The sequence below is a fragment of the Meleagris gallopavo genome, chromosome 27 (assembly GCF_905368555.1).
Source record: "Meleagris gallopavo chromosome 27, MGAL_WU_HG_1.1, whole genome shotgun sequence".
NCBI classification, from domain to species: Eukaryota; Metazoa; Chordata; class Aves; order Galliformes; family Phasianidae; genus Meleagris; species Meleagris gallopavo.
This window is the reverse complement of record NC_139430.1, coordinates 2,213,140-2,233,261: the sequence shown is the minus strand read 5'-3', so window position 1 is coordinate 2,233,261 and position 20,122 is coordinate 2,213,140. Positions and strand designations below refer to the sequence as shown.

Sequence of the window (20,122 nt, the reverse complement as noted above, 5' to 3'; positions counted from 1 at the left end):
CTTGTTCCCGGGGCTGTGCCCCCCTGTCACGGACTTCTGTCGAGGGATAACCTCGTGACAGAGCTGTCGGAGCGGGTCCAGAGGGGGCCGAGGATGCGCTGAGGGCCAAAGCAGCTCTCCTCGGAAGAAAGGCTGCAGGAGCCGGGGCTGTTCATCCTGGAGAAGAATCCGGGGGACAGCACGGTGGCCTTGCACTCCTTCGAGGGAGCTGACAGACAGGAGGGAGAGAGACTTGGTACGCGGGCAGGTTGTTACAGGACGGGGGCTACGGTTTTACACTGCAAGAAGGGAAACTGAGGTGTGCTGTGAAGAGGGAATTCTTTACAGGGAGGGCAGTGCGGCCGCGGCAGTGCTGCCCAGAGCACGGCGGCTGTCCCATCCCTGGAGGTGCCCAAAGCCGTGGGGGGGAGCTGGGTAACCCGAGCAGGTGGTGCAGCCAGCCCACGGCAGGGCTGGGGCTGGGGCTGGGGACGCCGAGAGGTTCCTTCCACCACCACCACAATTTGATGGGACGGTTTTATGAACCTTTCGATCCCGTGCAACCCATCCGTTCGTGCATGACGCGTTCTGTGATCTCGAAGGTCCCTGCAGTGCCACCCGTGCAATGATTCTGTCCTTCTGTCACCCAGATGTGGAGAGCCACCCCACCGCCCCTCAGTGCCAGCGGTGGGACTGGGTGAGGACCGGGAGCGTGACAAAAGCACCGGTGGGATTGGGTGGGGCACAGGGGACACTGCGTGGGGGGAGTGAGGGTGGGAATGGGCGCCAGGACGGACAGATGGCGCCTGGGGACAGCACTGATGGCACCGGGTCCTGGCTGGGACAGAGGCCATGGGCGGCTGGCGACATCGCAAGCAGCCAACAGCGAGGACAAGGACCCGAAAGGAACGGCGGCACCGTCCGATGGGGACAGCGGCGGTGTCCCCGAGGGCTGGCACTCACCGGTGCTGCACGCGGGCTGCCAGGGGTCCGTGCTGAGGACCTGTGGGGCGGTGGGATCGGGAGGGGCGGTGGGTCCCCAGGGGATAAAAGGGCAGTGGGGGATAAGGGGGTGTCCTTACAAAAGCAAGACGGCACTCAGCTTCTGAAGGTGACCTCGGGATTAGATTTATTGACCAAAGGCGCCAGGAGGTTGGAGAGAACTAGTCTGAATTTAGAGAGAGAAGCTGGAGCGAGGCCGCTGGGGAGGCTGTCAGGCGTAGGATGGATGACGTGGTGGGCAACCCGGGAATGGATCCCCTGAGTTCCTCGGCCAGTGGGTGGGGAAAGGGAGCGTGTCTCATGTGGCCAGGAGGTAGGGACTGCAAGGGGTCGGAGCTTGGAGAACGTTTGAGAACTTCCACAGCAGTTTCTGCCTGTTGGCCGTCCCTTGAGTCCAAAACGTAAACCTGTTCCGAACCCCTCTATCACCTCCTTGAACATCCAACCATGGCCTAGCGATTCTGAACATCACGGCTGCCCTCTGTGACATCACAGCCGCCTTCTGTGACATCACGGCTGCCCTCTGTGACATCACGGCTGCTCTCTGTGACATCACGGCTGCTCTCTGTGACATCACAGCTGCCCTTTGTGACATCACAGCTGCCTCCGCCCACCGCCAAGGGCTGCAGCGTGGCGGAGCCCCTGTGGGCTCAGAGCTTTTGGGACCGCGGTGCTGAGAGGACGCGCTGCTTCCAGGGCTCAGCTATTGCAGAATGGCGAGGAGAAAGGCTGCGCAAACAAGGCGCCCAAGGGCGTCTAAGAGCTGCGCAGGAGCCGGGCTGTGGGCGAGGGCCAGCAGGTCCCCGCTGGGGACACATCAGTGCAGAGGCAAAGGTACGAGGCGGGTGGAACCCGCAGGGGGCATCGGGCTGGGGGCAAGCACGCACACAGCCCTCGGTGGCCCGGGGAGCGGGGCAGCCGGGGGAAGCCTCTGGCTTGACCCCGCTGGAGGCCGAGGCTGGGTGGTGCTGAGAGATGGCTCAGGCTGGCAGCCGGGACGGCAGAGCAGAATGGAGCTGTGCTGCCTCAGGCAGGGCACCGCCACTGCGAGCCTGGAAAGCCCTCTCTAAAGGTGGGGTGGGGAGCGTGGGGACCCCAGAGAACAGCCCCCACCCGCGCTGCCCTCTCGCTGCCGCCGGGATGGAGCCGGGAGGCATCCCAAGGCCCGTCCTCTGGGAGGGCCTCTGCGGAGGCTGCTGCTGCCTGCCTCGGCTCTCACGCAGTGGGACCGGTGCTCAGCCACGCTCTTTCCTCCCGCAGAAGCCTCCCTGAGCCGGCGGAATTGAGCAGGCCTTTATCAGCACCAGCTCCTGCCTCCGCTGGCCAACAGCCTTCAGTGTGGCGTGAAATGGGAAGGCACCTGGCTGCTGCTGCTTCAGAGCACAAGATGAGCCTGTTCAGAGCGTTCATTGTACTGTCCGTGGTCTCCCTTGGTGAGTTCTGATGAGCAAACATCCCGCAGCGACCCTGGGGCTGTGCTGGATGATGTCAGTGTGAGCAGAGGCCTCCAGAGGCACTGAGCACCAGTGTGGTACCTTCTGCCTTCCTATCCTGGCCGCTTGCTTGCTCCAGAGCTGCTCTCCACCACTGGGTCCCACTCAGCCCGAGAGCTGCTGCGGTCCCCCCAGCGTTAGGGTGTGGACCGAGTAGGACCCCACGGCCCCGGTGCCGCTTCTCCAGGACATCCTCGAGTCGGCCTTGCTTTGGCCTCACTGTAGGGCTGGCGTTCTGCCCGCCACGCTGCTTTCGGTGCCACCGGGTGCACCCAGGGGAAATGGGAGCAGCTCTGGGGCACTGAGCTGCACGGCCACGGGGCTGCAGTGCCCTGAAGGATGTGGGCAGAGACATGTCCTCAGTCCGCACCATTCCCGACATCCTCCGCTCACCTGCGGCTTCCCAGGCTCCGAGGAAAAGCCAGCATGAGATCAGGGACCAGAAGCAACCCCTGTACTTACGACCTTCTCTCTGCCTTGTCAAATTGCAGGAGCCACCTGCGCGCATCTCCTTGCGTCTTTGGGGACGCTCCAGAAAACACAGGAAGACAGCGTGGCACAGGTCAGTGTCCGTGGGCTCGGACATCCTTCCCCAGTCCTGGCCTCTTGTGCCGGCCAGCACGAGCTCACAGCCCTCTGGACGCGGCTTGCCTTGCGTGTCAGACCTCCGGGTGCTGGCAGTCACGCTGAGCTGCGCGCTGACGTGGTCGTGTCCTGACATCGTTTCTTGTCTTCCCCTGGGGATAAAGGCAGTGTCTGAGCTGAGAGCACAGCAGGACTGCTATCAGATGCCTGACTGGGCATGGAAGAGCAATGGTGAGGACAGAGGACACAGGCAGGCAAGCCCTGCTACCCTCAGCTTCTCCACGTCTGCCGCCTCTTGCACTCACCTCCTCCCCATCATTACAGGTGCTGCCATCGACCTCCAGAGAACTTCTCCTACCTATACATTTAAGTGCTGGTTTTGCTGGCTCCACCATTTCATCGTCCCCGTGAATCCTCCGGATACCATCTTGCAGGTATCGTGGCGGCCATCAGCAGTGCTGCTTGCACCCCTCGCTCCCCCTCGGGGGTCTCCCCTCAGCCCCGGCGTGTTGCTCAAGCCGTGAAGCCAAAGGTCCGATACGGGGCTGGGGGTGCTGGCAATCGCTGGCTCCCCTCAGGAGGGCACCTGAGCTGAACTGCTGTGTGAGGCCCACACTCCTCAGTCCCAGCTGGGTGAGAGATCTCCTCCCCGCCGACACCTCAGTGCCGCAGCCATCCCACCTGCCCCTCTGTGGGGGTAGAGCTGGGGGCCAGCAGAGCCAGTGCTGGAGAGAGAGAGATGGTCCCACTGCGACGCTTTCCCAGCCACCGTCTTCCCCTTTTCAGTGACACCGAGAGCCCCTTTGTCGGGCAGGGAATTAAGGCCCTGTGTTTCTGCCCGATTCCTCACACGTAAGCCGCTCTCAAGCAGAAGCGCGACCCGCAGACGCTCGCCGCCTTTGCCTTTAGCTGCACCTGGAGTGCTGTGGCCCCAGCGCTCTCTCCTACTTCTCTGCTCTCCCATTCTGTTTGCAGCCGGGTGTTTCACCAGGAGAATGCTGGCCCATGCAGGGACATCAGGGCCAGGTTGTCATCAGGTTGCCAGCTGAAATCCTGCCCGCTTGTGTCACTCTGCGACACGTTGACCCAGAGCTGACTCCAGCTGGCTTCTCCAGCAGCGCCCCGGGAGAATTTGCTGTCTTTGTAAGTCCCTACTTGGCTCTTTTGCCTGGGATCTGGGCACAGGACAGTGCCGGAGCAGGGACTGGCTTGCTTTTGGGCATCCTCCCGAGCCCTGCGTCCCGCTGTCTCCTGAGCACTGCAGTGCCCCCAGGGGATGTTTCCTAAGTTGGAGAGGTGGGATCCTTCTTAAGCCTTGCTCGGCAAGCATCTCGGGGTTCCTGATGAAACCTCGAGGTGGAGACTGAGCTCCAGCAGAAGCAGTGCTGGGCTACTGCCCGAGCCCCAGGGCAGGGGGGTGGACAGTACACACCTTTGCTCTTGGTGGCACGAACCTGAGCATCAATCCTTGTGCTTTGCTTGCAAGGGACTGGATGTGGACAGCGAAGAGGAGGTTCCGCTTGGCTCATTCAGCTTTAATGTGCGGAAAGCACCCTTACAGACCTTCCTGCTTGAGGTAGGACAGGGGCAGCACGCCAGGGAGGACGCCTGCTCCCTGCCCCTCCCTGTGTTCCCACATGCCTGCAACTGGAGCCCTCCTGAGCAACAGGAATGGGAATTTGAACCCCCATTCCTTTGTTCCTCCCCATTTCCTTTGCAGAATAATCATTCCAGAGCCTTTCGCTACATCAAGGTTCTGGTGAAGAGCAACTGGGGACATCCAGAATACACCTGCATTTACCGAGTGCAGGTGCATGGGAAGGTGGTGGAAAAAATGGCCATCTGAAATTGGACTTGTAAGATCGGAAATTGGACTTGTAAGATCGGAAATTGGATTTGTGGTCAAAAAAATAAAGACATTAACATCATCTCGAAGTGCGTCTGTGTTGAGATGGGGCGCAGCTACGTGGGGTGGGCAGCTCCTCATTCATCTCCAGCCTCCCAAAGCTCTGCGCCGGGCTCGCCGGTGCTCCCCTGACACCAACACGGCGACCGCTCGTCGCAACAGCCGGGCTGAGGCACAAACCCAGGCGGAGGGGCCACAGCCTTTCTGGGCTGACACGGGCAGCCAGATGGAGCTCTGAGGAGCGACCGAGCCGCCCAGCCCTCTGGCCGTGGGGAACTCCAGAACCTCCAGGCTGCGAGAGGAAATGGGCAGGCTGAGATGTGTCCAGCGCTCAGAGAGAGAGATTGACGCCTGGCGTCTGTGCCTGGGGAGATCGTGGAGCAGATCCTCCGGGAAAAGATGCTCAGGCACATGCGAGACGAGCCCTCCTCACCATCGTGTCCTCCTGGCTCCGGTACCAAGGACACCAAGCAGCGCGGTGCAGTCACCATTGGAGGAGGAAGGGACGGCATCCAGAGAGTGGGACTGGGGCAGGTTGGAGGAGTGTGCCCATGAGAACAGCACGAGCTTCGACACGGCCAAGGGCACGGTGCTGCTCCTGAGTCGGGGCAATGCCAAACGTGAGTACAGAGCAGGAGAAGAACTGAGTGCGAGCAGCCCTGCGGAGAGGGACTTGGGGTCCTGGTGGACAGGAGACGTCACACCAGCCATCAGCGTGCCCAAACGGCCAAGAAGGCCAGGGGCATCCTGGCTCCTCTCGGAAGCAGTGTGGCCAGCTGGCCTGGAGAAGAGATTGCCCTCTGCAGCCAGCACTGGTGGGACTGCACCGTCACCGGTTTGTGGGTCGCTTCGGCCCAGTTCTGTGACTAATACGGCCCATCCAGCCCCATCTGGAGCCCTGCACCCGGGCCTGGGCGCCCAGCACATGAGAGACGTGCAGCTGTCAGAGCGGGTCCAGAGGGGGCCGCGAGGACGCGCTGAGGGCTGCAGCAGCTCTCCTCCAAAGAAAGGCTGAAGGAGCCGGGGCTGTTCATCCTGGGGAAGGATCTGGGAGGCCGGCAAATTGCTTCCTTCCTTCTCTTTGATCAGTTCAGCCTTCTGTTGAGGACCTTGGGAACCATTTCAGCTAAAAATTCAGCAAACTCGCATCCATTGTGCACAGTCCCCTTTAGTTACTGGGGCACCCACATACTGCAGTAAAGTTCCACCCTGGGATGGAGGAACCCTCGTCTCAGGATCACGAGCTGGCCGGTTCTCAGAAATCACTGGGCTGTTCTCACAACCCTGGGTAACACTGTCCAGCTTGACTGCGTCCCTATTTTTGTTGTTGTTATTATTATTATTATTATTATTTTCCGTCTTGGGGTTTTTCTATTCAAAGGCAAATAACTTTAAGCTTCCTTTGGCCAAACCAGGCAAGAAGGCATCCTTCAAATCCAGAAGGTAAGCTTCACCTACTCATTCCTTAACTTGGCTAATGAGCTGTATCAATTTGCCACCACTGAGTGCATCCATCCAACAGTCCTATTACTTGCCTTCAAATCTTGTACCAAACTACAGCACTTGCTCTCCAACTTTTACTTATTTATTAGTGGTGTTTTTTTTTAATCGGCAAAATTGGAGTATTGCTTTGGCATTCACACTCAATTAATAATCCAAACTTCAAACAGTTACCTATTATTTCTTTTATCCTTCTATACCCATATATCCTCAAAGGGCACTGCTTCACCTTGACTTGGCTAGCTCTTGCTTTTAACTTAACTTCTATTTAGGGCTGCAAGTTTTATCTTTTTTTATTATTATTATTCCTATTTTTGGCTTTGCCAGGTATCCCTGATACCCACACTCCTAAGCATACCTTCTTTAAGATTCCTGTAACTCCTGGGGGTCCAACCTTGTTTTTCCCAGTTTGTGTTAAAGCCAGACTTACAATCTTCAATCAGGTAATGCTGTTTGACCCTTAGCTCCACTTTTATTGAGTTTAATCTCTGCACCCGTTTGTTCTAGTAAGTCTTGCCAGAATAACAGTTTTGGAGAACCTGGCATGTACAAGGATTTATGCATTCCTACTTGCGTTCTCAGCCCATAGGTAATTGATCCCAGAAGGTAAGCTTCCTCTTGTTGGGCAGCAGCTCCTACTACTGTTGCAAAATCATCTACAGGTGGTGAGAGGCACCCATACCCACCAGAAAACAGAACTCTTTCTCCTGCTTCCCTAGCCACCCCCAGGAATTTTACGGACAGGCCCGGACCTTGCACCTTTGGGGGATTTATAGCCCATCCCCTGAGTTGTAAATAGGCGGTTAATGAATCAGCCGCCTGTCCTACTGCCTCCAGTGAGTCGGATGTCAGCAGGAGATCATCAGTGTAGTGATACAGGTTAACATCATCAGGTTTTCTCCAATCAGCCAGGTCACGCGCCACTGGATTGTGACAATACGTTGGTGAATGCACGTACCCCTGTGGCAGGACCTGAAAGGTCCACTGCCTGCCTCCCCACGTAAACGCAAACTGATCTTGCGATTCCTCAGCAATTGGGATACTGAAGAACGCATTTGCTAAATCTAGGACACAGTGACAGGTTTTTATCTCCCTACTCAATGTGTCCAATAGGGAGGCAATATGGGGTACGGCCGCATGAATAGGTGGCGTGACCTTATTTAATTCCCTGTAATCCGCTGTTATTCTCCACGTGCCATCCGACTTTCGCACTGGCCATATGGGGGAATTATATGGGCTGTGGGCAGGTCTTATAACGCCCACTTTTTCTAATTCCTGCACTGTTTTTGATATTTCGTCCTGCCCACCCGGGAGTCCATACTGTCTCACATCAGTAATCCGGCGTGGTTTCGGCAGGCAAATGTTTCGCATGGCCTCTTAATATTGCCTGCACTGCCCGGATACTGATACATCTCTGTCCAAGTCTGAACTAGAGCCAGAACCCATAGAATATCTAAGCCCAAAATGTATTCCTGGACTGGGGCAATAGATACCTTATACTCCCGGGATGGGAGATGCCCAACCCCCAGCGTCAACCACGTCTGGGTTACAGGAATAGTCTGTCCCCCAAAACCACCAATCATCACTCTGTCTCCATGAAATTTGTTCGGATCTCCGTAAATAATTGATGTTTCTGCTCCAGTATCAACTAGTATCCAGTATCAACTAGCCATAACTCTCTGGACATTTTTCCGGGACCAGTATATCGTTAACTCTACATAGGGCCTCCGGTCCCGTCTGGAGGCCCTAGGGGGGACTGACATCCCTGGTCACGCCATGAACTGGGCCAAAGTCAAGTCTTTTGCTTCAGGTGGTTCAGGCATTGTAGCCCGAGGCACCTGAAGGGGCTTTTTTTTTCTGGTGGGAAAGATGAAATCCTCTAAATTCCATGTCGTCATTGGTACTGTTCCTGTAACTCTTACCCTTGGCTTCTTAGGGTAGTTCTGGAATCTCTGATTGTCCTTCAGCTGTCACCTCAGCTGAAGGAGGATGTGATTGGGCTGGCGGTTGATCTTAGCAAATTGGACCCCAGCCCGAATAAGGTCATTAAACATTTGTTTCCGTGAGGCCCCGACTGAGAGTTCCGCACAGGTGGCCTCTTGGTTTTAACTACTGGAGACTACTAGAAGAAGCACCTCTGCTTCTTCTACCACTCGGATATTGCGCTTCGGGCGCAGACGCTCCATCTCCCCCAGATCAGCTACTATCTGGGCAGCCTGTTGAACCACGGCTTCCGAGGTCACCAGAGGGTTTAATATAGAAACTAAGGTCTCATACAGGTGGGAAGGGGTCTGTTGTAAGATTAAATCTCGCACACCTGCCGAGAACTTGGTCATATCCGGGCTATCAAACGAGTCTTCGTATATCGCTTTTCTCATGCCTAATTCACGAATGTAATTCTGAAGGTCCTCCACGGAGGACCATAGTCCTGTGTTTAATGGAATGTCTGTTTTGTTTGGCCAGACCATACGGCATGGTGCCATTAACCAATCTATTATTGAATGGTTCTCACTGCTATACTGGACAGCAGCGTACAGTCTCTGCCTGACAGCAGGGTGTACCGTTACGGTGGCCAGCTTTGCCACTTCTGGCCCATTAACCAAGACACTTTCCACCCCTGAATCCCATGCCCCGAGCAGCCATGCAGGTACACTCTCTCTTGGCCTCTGCCGAAATGGCTGCACCACATCAGTCAATTCGGTTAGAGTATATGGCCTAGCTGTTACGTGTAAATGCGTTTGGGCAGGGGCCATTGGTCAGGGGGCACCCCTGCCGGTCTGTCTGGTACTTGTTTTGTCTTTTGAGTTATTATAGGACGGAGTTCCAGGGGCTCTGCCATAAGTGGAACCTCTAGATCTGACTTAGAACTCCTGTTTTCCTGCTCAACCAGGTCCGCTACTTCAGAGGTACGACTATCATCCACTGAAATACTACGGACCTGACCTACAGACTGTAAAATTGGGTTTTTTCCCTGTTAATACACTAAGCTCCTGTTCCAATTTGTCAATACGAGCTTTTAATAGCTGATTTTCATTCTCTAAGGTATCTGATCTTGTCTCAGCTTGATTTAAGGCATTTAACAGTGGCCATGCCACTGGGGATGCAGCTAATTGCCTTTCTTTTGTGGTTAGGATGTCTCTGTCTAGTCCCTGAAAGTATTCTGTCATGCGTACTGGGGAAATATTCCCCAAAGTACGCAGGGGACCCCATTTCTCAATTATGGTCGCTAACTGATAATAAGGAGATCCCAGAAACCCTGGGATCTGCCCAGGGATCATTTTATCTAGGGGAATGGTGTTCTCCCCCTTGACCCACTTATAGAAATTCCACAAAAAAGCCAGGATATAAACTATATTTGGCCTGCCTGGCTCGCCAACTGTACAATCAATGAAAACACAGATGGGGTACTATATCCAGGAGCTTGGCTGATCTCCTGTAATTATTATACTGGAGTAGGAAAAGACAGACACTCACCCTATCCTGGGCTCACTGCAAAACTCCCGTGGAGCGGATCTCCAGCAGAGACCCTTCCCCACTGCTGGTCAGCTCTTCCATGGCTCTAGGAGAAGTGCAGCCAGGCTCCACCCCCTCCTGCAGCACAGCTGAATTGCCTTCACCTGTGCTCCGTGGCTGGCTCACTGCTCGCCTCAGGTGATCAATCAGAGGTTCAGGCCGTGACTCAGCAGCCCCATACGCAAACTCATCTACAGGTGGTGAGAGGCACTCATACCCACCAGGAAACAGAACTCTTTCTCCTGCTTCCCTAGCTGCAGTTTAACCAGTGAATTTGAGAGGGTAAACTTCTCAGAATCCCATCCTGCAGATTCTGCATTCTCACTCTGATTAGCAAAAGAGCCTGGGAGATGGAAACGAGTCCAGCAGACATGGAGGGAGAAAAACAACAGGTTGTAACTATTCATGCCAGACACACCCTTTCAACATCATAACCACCATTCGGCCCCGCACAGCCCAACAGAACCCCACACAGCCGCCCACAGAACCCCACACAGCCCCCCCACAGAACCCCACACATCCCTGCACAGCCCCGCGGGCGCGGCGCGGCGCCGGGACGCGGAGTTTCAACGCAGCGACGCCCTCACCTGAGCCCAAGCCGCGGCCTTTCCGCTTCTTGGCCTTCTCCTTCAGCTTATGGATGCTCTCTGCGGAAAGACGGCCGGTCAGGGCCGGGCAGCCCGAGCGGGGGCGGGGCGGGGCGTACCGGGGAGCGGGGAACGGGAGCAGAGCCGCACCGCCCGCCCGCCGGGCCTCGGCCGCCCTCACCGTCGCCGTCCTCGTCCATGGCGAAGTCCTCGCCGCTCGGCTCGCCCAGATCCACAACGTCCGCCACCTTGCCGCGCTCTCCCCAACCGCCTTGCGCTGCACGACGGGAAACGCGCCGCAAGCGGGGTGGTGCCGCGCGCGGGAAATGCGGCGGCGTAGCGCACGGGCCGTGGCGTGGGGTGCCGCCGTCTTGGGGAGGACAGAGGCGGAGGGAGAGGGGCGGGAGCGCGCGCGGCGCCATCTTGGGGAGCTCCAAGCGGCCACTGGAGCAGACGCGCCCCATAGAAATCCCACGGAGCAGACCCCAAAAGTACACACGCACCCCATAGATACCACACAGACATCCCAAGGAACAGTGGCTCTGGGCCTCCACCCCACAAACACACATACCCCATGGATGTGCCCCATGGATGCCCCATGGATACGCCCTGGAGACCCCACAGATACCCTATGGCTGCCCCATGGACACCCCATAGAGAGCCATAGATAACCCATGGATACCCTATGGACACCCCATGCATGTCCCATAGATAACCCATGGATGCCCCATGGACACCCCATGGATGCCCCATAGATACCCCATGGAAGCCGCATGGATACCCCTTGGGGACCCCACAGATACCCTATGGATACCTTATGGATGTCCCATGGATCCCCATAGGTACATCAAGGAGCAGGGGGACTCCAGGGTCCTGCCCAGAAAAAACACGTGTACCCACAGATAGCCCATAGACCCCAAAGATGCCCCACAGATACCCCAAAGAGCAGGGTGGCTACGAGGCCTCAGCCCCACAGAAAGGAGTGTATCCCATAGATACCCCACAGACACCCCACACATACCCCTTGGATACCCCATGGCGCAGGGTGGCTCTGGGGTTCTGCCCAGCAAAACCACGTGTACCCCATAGATATCCCATAGACACCCCACAGATCCCCCACATTGGAGTGGTTTATAGTATAAAACCATGGATTCAAAAGGCAGCGCTTGGTGGGTGAGCAGCGATGTGTGCGGGAACTGCTAGGCGGTGAGCACAGCACTGCAGTAGGGTCGGCACTGCTATGGGGGGAGCACAGCACTGCAGTAGGGTCGGCACTGCTATGGGGGGAGCACAGCACTGCAGTAGGGTCGGCACTGCTATGGGGTGTTAGCACAGCACTGCAGTAGGGTCGGCACTGCTATGGGGGGAGCACAGCACTGCAGTAGGGTCGGCACTGCTATGGGGTGAGCACAGCACTGCGATCTGCCAGCTCTCTGCCCTTCCCCCTCTGCCGGAGCGCACGCGGCCCGGGGCCAGCCGGCTCGCGGCAAACCGTTCCGACTCCTTCCTTTTTTTTTCTTGTTCCCGGGGCTGTGCCCCCCTGTCACGGACTTCTGTCGAGGGATAACCTCGTGACAGAGCTGTCGGAGCGGGTCCAGAGGGGGCCGAGGATGCGCTGAGGGCCAAAGCAGCTCTCCTCGGAAGAAAGGCTGCAGGAGCCGGGGCTGTTCATCCTGGAGAAGAATCCGGGGGACAGCACGGTGGCCTTGCACTCCTTCGAGGGAGCTGACAGACAGGAGGGAGAGAGACTTGGTACGCGGGCAGGTTGTTACAGGACGGGGGCTACGGTTTTACACTGCAAGAAGGGAAACTGAGGTGTGCTGTGAAGAGGGAATTCTTTACAGGGAGGGCAGTGCGGCCGCGGCAGTGCTGCCCAGAGCACGGCGGCTGTCCCATCCCTGGAGGTGCCCAAAGCCGTGGGGGGGAGCTGGGTAACCCGAGCAGGTGGTGCAGCCAGCCCACGGCAGGGCTGGGGCTGGGGCTGGGGACGCCGAGAGGTTCCTTCCACCACCACCACAATTTGATGGGACGGTTTTATGAACCTTTCGATCCCGTGCAACCCATCCGTTCGTGCATGACGCGTTCTGTGATCTCGAAGGTCCCTGCAGTGCCACCCGTGCAATGATTCTGTCCTTCTGTCACCCAGATGTGGAGAGCCACCCCACCGCCCCTCAGTGCCAGCGGTGGGACTGGGTGAGGACCGGGAGCGTGACAAAAGCACCGGTGGGATTGGGTGGGGCACAGGGGACACTGCGTGGGGGGAGTGAGGGTGGGAATGGGCGCCAGGACGGACAGATGGCGCCTGGGGACAGCACTGATGGCACTGGGTCCTGGCTGGGACAGAGGCCGTGGGCGGCTGGCGACATCGCAAGCAGCCAACAGCGAGGACAAGGACCCGAAAGGAACGGCGGCACCGTCCGATGGGGACAGCGGCGGTGTCCCCGAGGGCTGGCACTCACCGGTGCTGCACGCGGGCTGCCAGGGGTCCGTGCTGAGGACCCGTGGGGCGGTGGGATCGGGAGGGGCGGTGGGTCCCCAGGGGATAAAAGGGCAGTGGGGGATAAGGGGGTGTCCTTACAAAAGCGAGACGCCACTCAGCTTCTGAAGGTGACCTCGGGATTAGATTTATTGACCAAAGGCGCCAGGAGGTTGGAGAGAACTAGTCTGAATTTAGAGAGAGAAGCTGGAGCGAGGCCGCCGGGGAGGCTGTCAGGCATAGGATGGATGACGTGGTGGGCAACCCGGGAATGGATCCCCCGAGTTCCTCGGCCAGTGGGTGGGGAAAGGGAGCGTGTCTCATGTGGCCAGGAGGTAGGGACTGCAAGGGGTCGGAGCTTGGAGAACGTTTGAGAACTTCCACAGCAGTTTCTGCCTGTTGGCCGTCCCTTGAGTCCAAAACGTAAACTGTTCCGAACCCCTCTATCACCTCCTTGAACATCCAACCATGGCCTAGCGATTCTGAACATCACGGCTGCCCTCTGTGACATCACAGCCGCCTTCTGTGACATCACGGCTGCCCTCTGTGACATCACGGCTGCTCTCTGTGACATCACAGCTGCTCTCTGTGACATCACAGCTGCCCTTTGTGACATCACAGCTGCCTCCACCCACCGCCAAGGGCTGCAGCGTGGCGGAGCCCCAGTGGGCTCAGAGCTTTTGGGACCGCGGTGCTGAGAGGACGCACTGCTTCCAGGGCTCAGCTATTGCAGAATGGCGAGGAGAAAGGCTGCGCAAACAAGGCGCCCAAGGGCGTCTAAGAGCTGCGCAGGGAGCCGGGCTGTGGGCGAGGGCCAGCAGGTCCCCGCTGGGGACACATCAGTGCAGAGGCAAAGGTACGAGGCGGGTGGAACCCGCAGGGGGCATCGGGCTGGGGGCAAGCACGCACACAGCCCTCGGTGGCCCGGGGAGCGGGGCAGCCGGGGGAAGCCTCTGGCTTGACCCCGCTGGAGGCCGAGGCTGGGTGGTGCTGAGAGATGGCTCAGGCTGGCAGCCGGGACGGCAGAGCAGAATGGAGCTGTGCTGCCTCAGGCAGGGCACCGCCACTGCGAGCCTGGAAAGCCCTCTCTAAAGGTGGGGTGGGGAGCGTGGGGACCCCAGAGAACAGCCCCCACCCGCGCTGCCCTCTCGCTGCCGCCGGGATGGAGCCGGGAGGCATCCCAAGGCCCGTCCTCTGGGAGGGCCTCTGCGGAGGCTGCTGCTGCCTGCCTCGGCTCTCACGCAGTGGGACCGGTGCTCAGCCACGCTCTTTCCTCCCGCAGAAGCCTCCCTGAGCCGGCGGAATTGAGCAGGCCTTTATCAGCACCAGCTCCTGCCTCCGCTGGCCAACAGCCTTCAGTGTGGCGTGAAAGAGCCAAAAGAATGGGAAGGCACCTGGCTGCTGCTGCTTCAGAGCACAAGATGAGCCTGTTCAGAGCGTTCATTGTACTGTCCGTGGTCTCCCTTGGTGAGTTCTGATGAGCAAACATCCCGCAGCGACCCTGGGGCTGTGCTGGATGATGTCAGTGTGAGCAGAGGCCTCCAGAGGCACTGGAGCACCAGTGTGGCACCTTCTGCCTTCCTATCCTGGCCGCTTGCTTGCTCCAGAGCTGCTCTCCACCACTGGGTCCCACTCAGCCCGAGAGCTGCTGCGGTCCCCCCAGCGTTAGGGTGTGGACCGAGTAGGACCCCACGGCCCCGGTGCCGCTTCTCCAGGACATCCTCGAGTCGGCCTTGCTTTGGCCTCACTGTAGGGCTGGCGTTCTGCCCGCCACGCTGCTTTCGGTGCCACCGGGTGCACCCAGGGGAAATGGGAGCAGCTCTGGGGCACCGAGCTGCACGGCCACGGGGCTGCAGTGCCCTGAAGGATGTGGGCAGAGACATGTCCTCAGTCCGCACCATTCCCGACATCCTCCGCTCACCTGCGGCTTCCCAGGCTCCGAGGAAAAGCCAGCATGAGATCAGGGACCAGAAGCAACCCCTGTACTTACGACCTTCTCTCTGCCTTGTCAAATTGCAGGAGCCACCTGCGCGCATCTCCTTGCGTCTTTGGGGACGCTCCAGAAAACACAGGAAGACAGCGTGGCACAGGTCAGTGTCCGTGGGCTCGGACATCCTTCCCCAGTCCTGGCCTCTTGTGCCGGCCAGCACGAGCTCACAGCCCTCTGGACGCGGCTTGCCTTGCGTGTCAGACCTCCGGGTGCTGGCAGTCACGCTGAGCTGCGCGCTGACGTGGTCGTGTCCTGACATCGTTTCTTGTCTTCCCCTGGGGATAAAGGCAGTGTCTGAGCTGAGAGCACAGCAGGACTGCTATCAGATGCCTGACTGGGCATGGAAGAGCAATGGTGAGGACAGAGGACACAGGCAGGCAAGCCCTGCTACCCTCAGCTTCTCCACGTCTGCCGCCTCTTGCACTCACCTCCTCCCCATCATTACAGGTGCTGCCATCGACCTCCAGAGAACTTCTCCTACCTATACATTTAAGTGCTGGTTTTGCTGGCTCCACCATTTCATCGTCCCCGTGAATCCTCCGGATACCATCTTGCAGGTATCGTGGCGGCCATCAGCAGTGCTGCTTGCACCCCTCGCTCCCCCTCGGGGGTCTCCCCTCAGCCCCGGCGTGTTGCTCAAGCCGTGAAGCCAAAGGTCCGATACGGGGCTGGGGGTGCTGGCAATCGCTGGCTCCCCTCAGGAGGGCACCTGAGCTGAACTGCTGTGTGAGGCCCACACTCCTCAGTCCCAGCTGGGTGAGAGATCTCCTCCCCGCCGACACCTCAGTGCCGCAGCCATCCCACCTGCCCCTCTGTGGGGGTAGAGCTGGGGGCCAGCAGAGCCAGTGCTGGAGAGAGAGAGATGGTCCCACTGCGACGCTTTCCCAGCCACCGTCTTCCCCTTTTCAGTGACACCGAGAGCCCCTTTGTCGGGCAGGGAATTAAGGCCCTGTGTTTCTGCCCGATTCCTCACACGTAAGCCGCTCTCAAGCAGAAGCGCGACCCGCAGACGCTCGCCGCCTTTGCCTTTAGCTGCACCTGGAGTGCTGTGGCCCCAGCGCTCTCTCCTACTTCTCTGCTCTCCCATTCTGTTTGCAGCCGGGTGTTTCACCAGGAGAATGCTGGCCCATGCAGGGACATCAGGGCCAGGTTGTCATCAGGTTGCCAGCTGAAATCCTGCCCGCTTGTGTCACTCTGCGACACGTCGACCCAGAGCTGACTCCAGCTGGCTTCTCCAGCAGTGCCCCGGGAGAATTTGCTGTCTTTGTAAGTCCCTACTTGGCTCTTTTGCCTGGGATCTGGGCACAGGACAGTGCCGGAGCAGGGACTGGCTTGCTCTTGGGCATCCTCCCGAGCCCTGCGTCCCGCTGTCTTCCGAGCACTGCAGTGCCCCCAGGGGATGTTTCCTAAGTTGGAGAGGTGGGATCCTTCTTAAGCCTTGCTCGGCAAGCATCTCGGGGTTCTTGATGAAACCTCGAGGTGGAGACTGAGCTCCAGCAGAAGCAGTGCTGGGCTACTGCCCGAGCCCCAGGGCAGGGGGGTGGACAGCACACACCTTTGCTCTTGGTGGCACGAACCTGAGCATCAATCCTTGTGCTTTGCTTGCAAGGGACTGGATGTGGACAGCGAAGAGGAGGTTCCGCTTGGCTCATTCAGCTTTAATGTGCGGAAAGCACCCTTACAGACCTTCCTGCTTGAGGTAGGACAGGGGCAGCACGCCAGGGAGGACGCCTGCTCCCTGCCCCTCCCTGTGTTCCCACATGCCTGCAACTGGAGCCCTCCTGAGCAACAGGAATGGGAATTTGAACACCCATTCCTTTGTTCCTCCCCATTTCCTTTGCAGAATAATCATTCCAGAGCCTTTCGCTACATCAAGGTTCTGGTGAAGAGCAACTGGGGACATCCAGAATACACCTGCATTTACCGAGTGCAGGTGCATGGGAAGGTGGTGGAAAAAATGGCCATCTGAAATTGGACTTGTAAGATCGGAAATTGGACTTGTAAGATCGGAAATTGGACTTGTAAGATCGGAAATTGAAAATGAAGATCGGAAATTGGATTTGTGGTCAAAAAAATAAAGACATTAACATCATCTCGAAGTGCGTCTGTGTTGAGATGGGGCGCAGCTACGTGGGGTGGGCAGCTCCTCATTCATCTCCAGCCTCCCAAAGCTCTGCGCCGGGCTCGCCGGTGCTCCCCTGACACCAACACGGCGACCGCTCGTCGCAACAGCCGGGCTGAGGCACAAACCCAGGCGGAGGGGCCACAGCCTTTCTGGGCTGACACGGGCAGCCAGATGGAGCTCTGAGGAGCGACCGAGCCGCCCAGCCCTCTGGCCGTGGGGAACTCCAGAACCTCCAGGCTGCGAGAGGAAATGGGCAGGCTGAGATGTGTCCAGCGCTCAGAGAGAGAGATTGACGCCTGGCGTCTGTGCCTGGGGAGATCGTGGAGCAGATCCTCCGGGAAAAGATGCTCAGGCACATGCGAGACGAGCCCTCCTCACCATCGTGTCCTCCTGGCTCCGGTACCAAGGACACCAAGCAGCGCGGTGCAGTCACCATTGGAGGAGGAAGAGACGGCATCCAGAGAGTGGGACTGGGGCAGGTTGGAGGAGTGTGCCCATGAGAACAGCACGAGCTTCGACACGGCCAAGGGCACGGTGCTGCTCCTGAGTCGGGGCAATGCCAAACGTGAGTACAGAGCAGGAGAAGAACTGAGTGCGAGCAGCCCTGCGGAGAGGGACTTGGGGTCCTGGTGGACAGGAGACGTCACACCAGCCATCAGCGTGCCCAAACGGCCAAGAAGGCCAGGGGCATCCTGGCTCCTCTCGGAAGCAGTGTGGCCAGCTGGCCTGGAGAAGAGATTGCCCTCTGCAGCCAGCACTGGTGGGACTGCACCGTCACCGGTTTGTGGGTCGCTTCGGCCCAGTTCTGTGACTAATACGGCCCATCCAGCCCCATCTGGAGCCCTGCACCCGGGCCTGGGCGCCCAGCACATGAGAGACGTGCAGCTGTCAGAGCGGGTCCAGAGGGGGCCGCGAGGACGCGCTGAGGGCTGCAGCAGCTCTCCTCCAAAGAAAGGCTGAAGGAGCCGGGGCTGTTCATCCTGGGGAAGGATCTGGGGGACTCAAGGATCTGGTGTTCTGGGAGGCCGGCAAATTGCTTCCTTCCTTCTCTTTGATCAGTTCAGCCTTCTGTTGAGGACCTTGGGAACCATTTCAGCTAAAAATTCAGCAAACCCGCATCCATTGTGCACAGTCCCCTTTAGTTACTGGGGCACCCACATACTGCAGTAAAGTTCCACCCTGGGATGGAGGAACCCTCGTCTCAGGATCACGAGCTGACCGGTTCTCAGAAATCACTGGGCTGTTCTCACAACCTTGGGTAACACTGTCCAGCTTGACTGCGTCCCTATTTTTGTTGTTGTTATTATTATTATTATTATTATTTTCCGTCTTGGGGTTTTTCTATTCAAAGGCAAATAACTTTAAGCTTACTTATTTATTAGTGGTGTTTTTTTTTAATCGGCAAAATTGGAGTATTGCGTTGGCATTCACACTCAATTAATAATCCAAACTTCAAACAGTTACCTATTATTTCTTTTATCCTTCTATACCCACATATCCTCAAAGGGCACTGCTTCACCTTGACTTGGCTAGCTCTTGCTTTTAACTTAACTTCTATTTAGGGCTGCAAGTTTTATCTTTTTTTTTTATTATTATTCCTATTTTTGGCTTTGCCAGGTATCCCTGATACCCACACTCCTAAGCATACCTTCTTTAAGATTTCCGTAACTCCTGGGGGTCCAACCTTGTTTTTCCCAGTTTGTGTTAAAGCCAGACTTTCTGCATCCGTTTGTTCTAGTAAGTCTTGCCAGAATAACAGTTTTGGAGAACCTGGCATGTACAAGGATTTATGCATTCCTACTTGCGTTCTCAGCCTGTAGGTAATTGATCCCAGAAGGTAAGCTTCCTCTTGTTGGGCAGCAGCTCCTACTACTGTTGCAAAATGTACAATCAATGAACATACAGATGGTGTAATATATCCAGGAGCTTGGCTGATCTCCTGTAATTATTATACTGGAGTAGGAAAAGACAGACACTCACCCTATCCTGGGCTCTGATGCAGGCTGTGCGCTCCGGGAGGAGGGGAAGGGCAGAGATGGGTTTATCAAAAGAAACACAACAGCAATGATCTGAGGAGGAACAGTAATTTACTAAATCCAACAAAAACAAACAAAATGAGAGAGAGAGATCAGACTGCCCAAAGTGCGAGTCCCCACGATGGTGCAAGGAGAGCATGTGCCCTGCGGCAGCCGGCCCAGAGGGAGAACTGCTGGGGTCCTGTCCTGTGATCCACCTTTGCTCCAAGTCCTCCAGGATGCCACCTCTTCCTTCCCATCAGAATACTCAAAATGCCCATAGGAGGCAGTAAATGGAACCAGAACATTAACTCTTTAACTCCCACTGGTTTACAATGATGTTTTGATGTGGAATACTGACAACAAAAAATCACCAAACCACAACATTCCACCCCTTATTCCACATCACCATATTATGCTTAACATATATCTATATTACAAACAAACAATAATTAACACGGGTTACATATGCACATATCTACATACATATATATTCATGGAATCAGTGACTGCACTCCCCCAGCATCAAATTCCCTTGATATACACTGGACGTCCCCATTTTTCTCCATCACCCGCCAGGTGCCCCCAGGTCTCTGGGCAAAAACAGTTCCACAGAGAGGTTTGCCCTTTCCAGAAGCTGGAAGGACCCAAACTGCTTTTCCCAACATGCTTTTTACATGTACCAAAGGACCTTGTTTCCCTCTCCAGTATGTAGGGACTGGACTGTGTAGGACCATCTCGATTGACCCATCCTCTAGTGTTGACCAACCAGGCAGCTTCCACCAAATGCTTCTCCCAGTGCTTAAATGCTCCTCCACCCATTGCTTTTAACATGGTTTTTAACAACCCGTTGTTCGATCTTACCAGAGGCTGGTGCATGATAGGGGATATGATAAATCCACTCGATGCCATGTTCTCTGGCCCAAATATTCACAAGTGAATTTTTGAAAT

General features: G+C 57.0%; 4 protein-coding genes across 5 annotated transcripts; 2 read left to right on the top strand and 2 right to left on the bottom strand.

Annotated features, from left to right (window-relative positions):
• Positions 1-1,078: 1,078 nt before the first annotated feature.
• LOC146542724 (uncharacterized) lies at positions 1,079-11,374 on the bottom strand. 2 transcript variants are annotated; one of them, XM_085209663.1, is made up of 3 exons: positions 10,747-11,374; positions 10,566-10,625; positions 1,079-3,211 (listed from the first exon to the last, which is right to left on the bottom strand). In XM_085209663.1, the coding sequence occupies exons 1-3, from the start codon at positions 11,132-11,134 to the stop codon at positions 3,156-3,158; spliced, it is 504 nt and encodes a 167-aa protein (XP_085065789.1). In that variant the 5' UTR covers positions 11,135-11,374; the 3' UTR covers positions 1,079-3,155. The 2 variants fall into 2 exon arrangements, with proteins under 2 accessions (XP_085065789.1, XP_085065788.1); XM_085209662.1 differs by lacking the exon at positions 1,079-3,211 and adding an exon at positions 5,395-6,074.
• LOC146542726 (sperm-associated antigen 4 protein-like) lies at positions 4,065-4,913 on the top strand. The gene is made up of 3 exons (XM_085209666.1): positions 4,065-4,202; positions 4,546-4,635; positions 4,780-4,913. Exons 1-3 carry the CDS (start codon positions 4,065-4,067, stop codon positions 4,903-4,905), a joined length of 354 nt encoding a protein of 117 aa, XP_085065792.1. The 3' UTR covers positions 4,906-4,913.
• Positions 8,142-10,351, bottom strand: LOC146542725 (uncharacterized). Its single transcript, XM_085209540.1, is given in 4 exon segments — positions 8,142-9,217; positions 9,220-9,422; positions 9,424-9,872; positions 10,304-10,351. Coding segments are annotated over 4 exon segments (1,347 nt in total). The 3' UTR covers positions 8,142-8,570.
• A 1,466-nt stretch (positions 11,375-12,840) lies between the features above and the next one.
• Positions 12,841-17,020, top strand: LOC116217825 (sperm-associated antigen 4 protein-like). Its single transcript, XM_085209549.1, has 5 exons — positions 12,841-13,066; positions 15,479-15,588; positions 16,064-16,297; positions 16,641-16,730; positions 16,875-17,020. Exons 1-5 carry the CDS (start codon positions 12,841-12,843, stop codon positions 16,998-17,000), a joined length of 786 nt encoding a protein of 261 aa, XP_085065675.1. The 3' UTR covers positions 17,001-17,020.
• Positions 17,021-20,122: the final 3,102 nt, after the last annotated feature.

Bases quoted from the DNA above. Each gene is read 5' to 3' on its own strand.
- LOC146542726 (XM_085209666.1), top strand. From the start codon at position 4,065: ATGCAGGGACATCAGGGCCAGGTTGTCATCAGGTTGCCAGCTGAAATC. The intron at 4,203-4,545 runs GTAAGTCCCTAC...TTTGCTTGCAAG, and splicing joins CGGGAGAATTTGCTGTCTTT to GGACTGGATGTGGACAGCGA. The intron at 4,636-4,779 runs GTAGGACAGGGG...TTTCCTTTGCAG, and splicing joins TACAGACCTTCCTGCTTGAG to AATAATCATTCCAGAGCCTT.
- LOC146542724 (XM_085209662.1), bottom strand. From the start codon at position 11,134: ATGTGTGTTTGTGGGGTGGAGGCCCAGAGCCACTGTTCCTTGGGATGT. The intron at 10,626-10,746 runs GTGAGGGCGGCC...GTCTTTCCGCAG, and splicing joins CATGGACGAGGACGGCGACG to AGAGCATCCATAAGCTGAAG. The intron at 6,075-10,565 runs GTGAGGGCGTCG...ATGGTTCCCAAG, and splicing joins AGGCCGCGGCTTGGGCTCAG to GTCCTCAACAGAAGGCTGAA.
- LOC116217825 (XM_085209549.1), top strand. From the start codon at position 12,841: ATGGGCGCCAGGACGGACAGATGGCGCCTGGGGACAGCACTGATGGCA. The intron at 13,067-15,478 runs GTGGGGCGGTGG...CCATCATTACAG, and splicing joins GGGGTCCGTGCTGAGGACCC to GTGCTGCCATCGACCTCCAG. The intron at 16,731-16,874 runs GTAGGACAGGGG...TTTCCTTTGCAG, and splicing joins TACAGACCTTCCTGCTTGAG to AATAATCATTCCAGAGCCTT.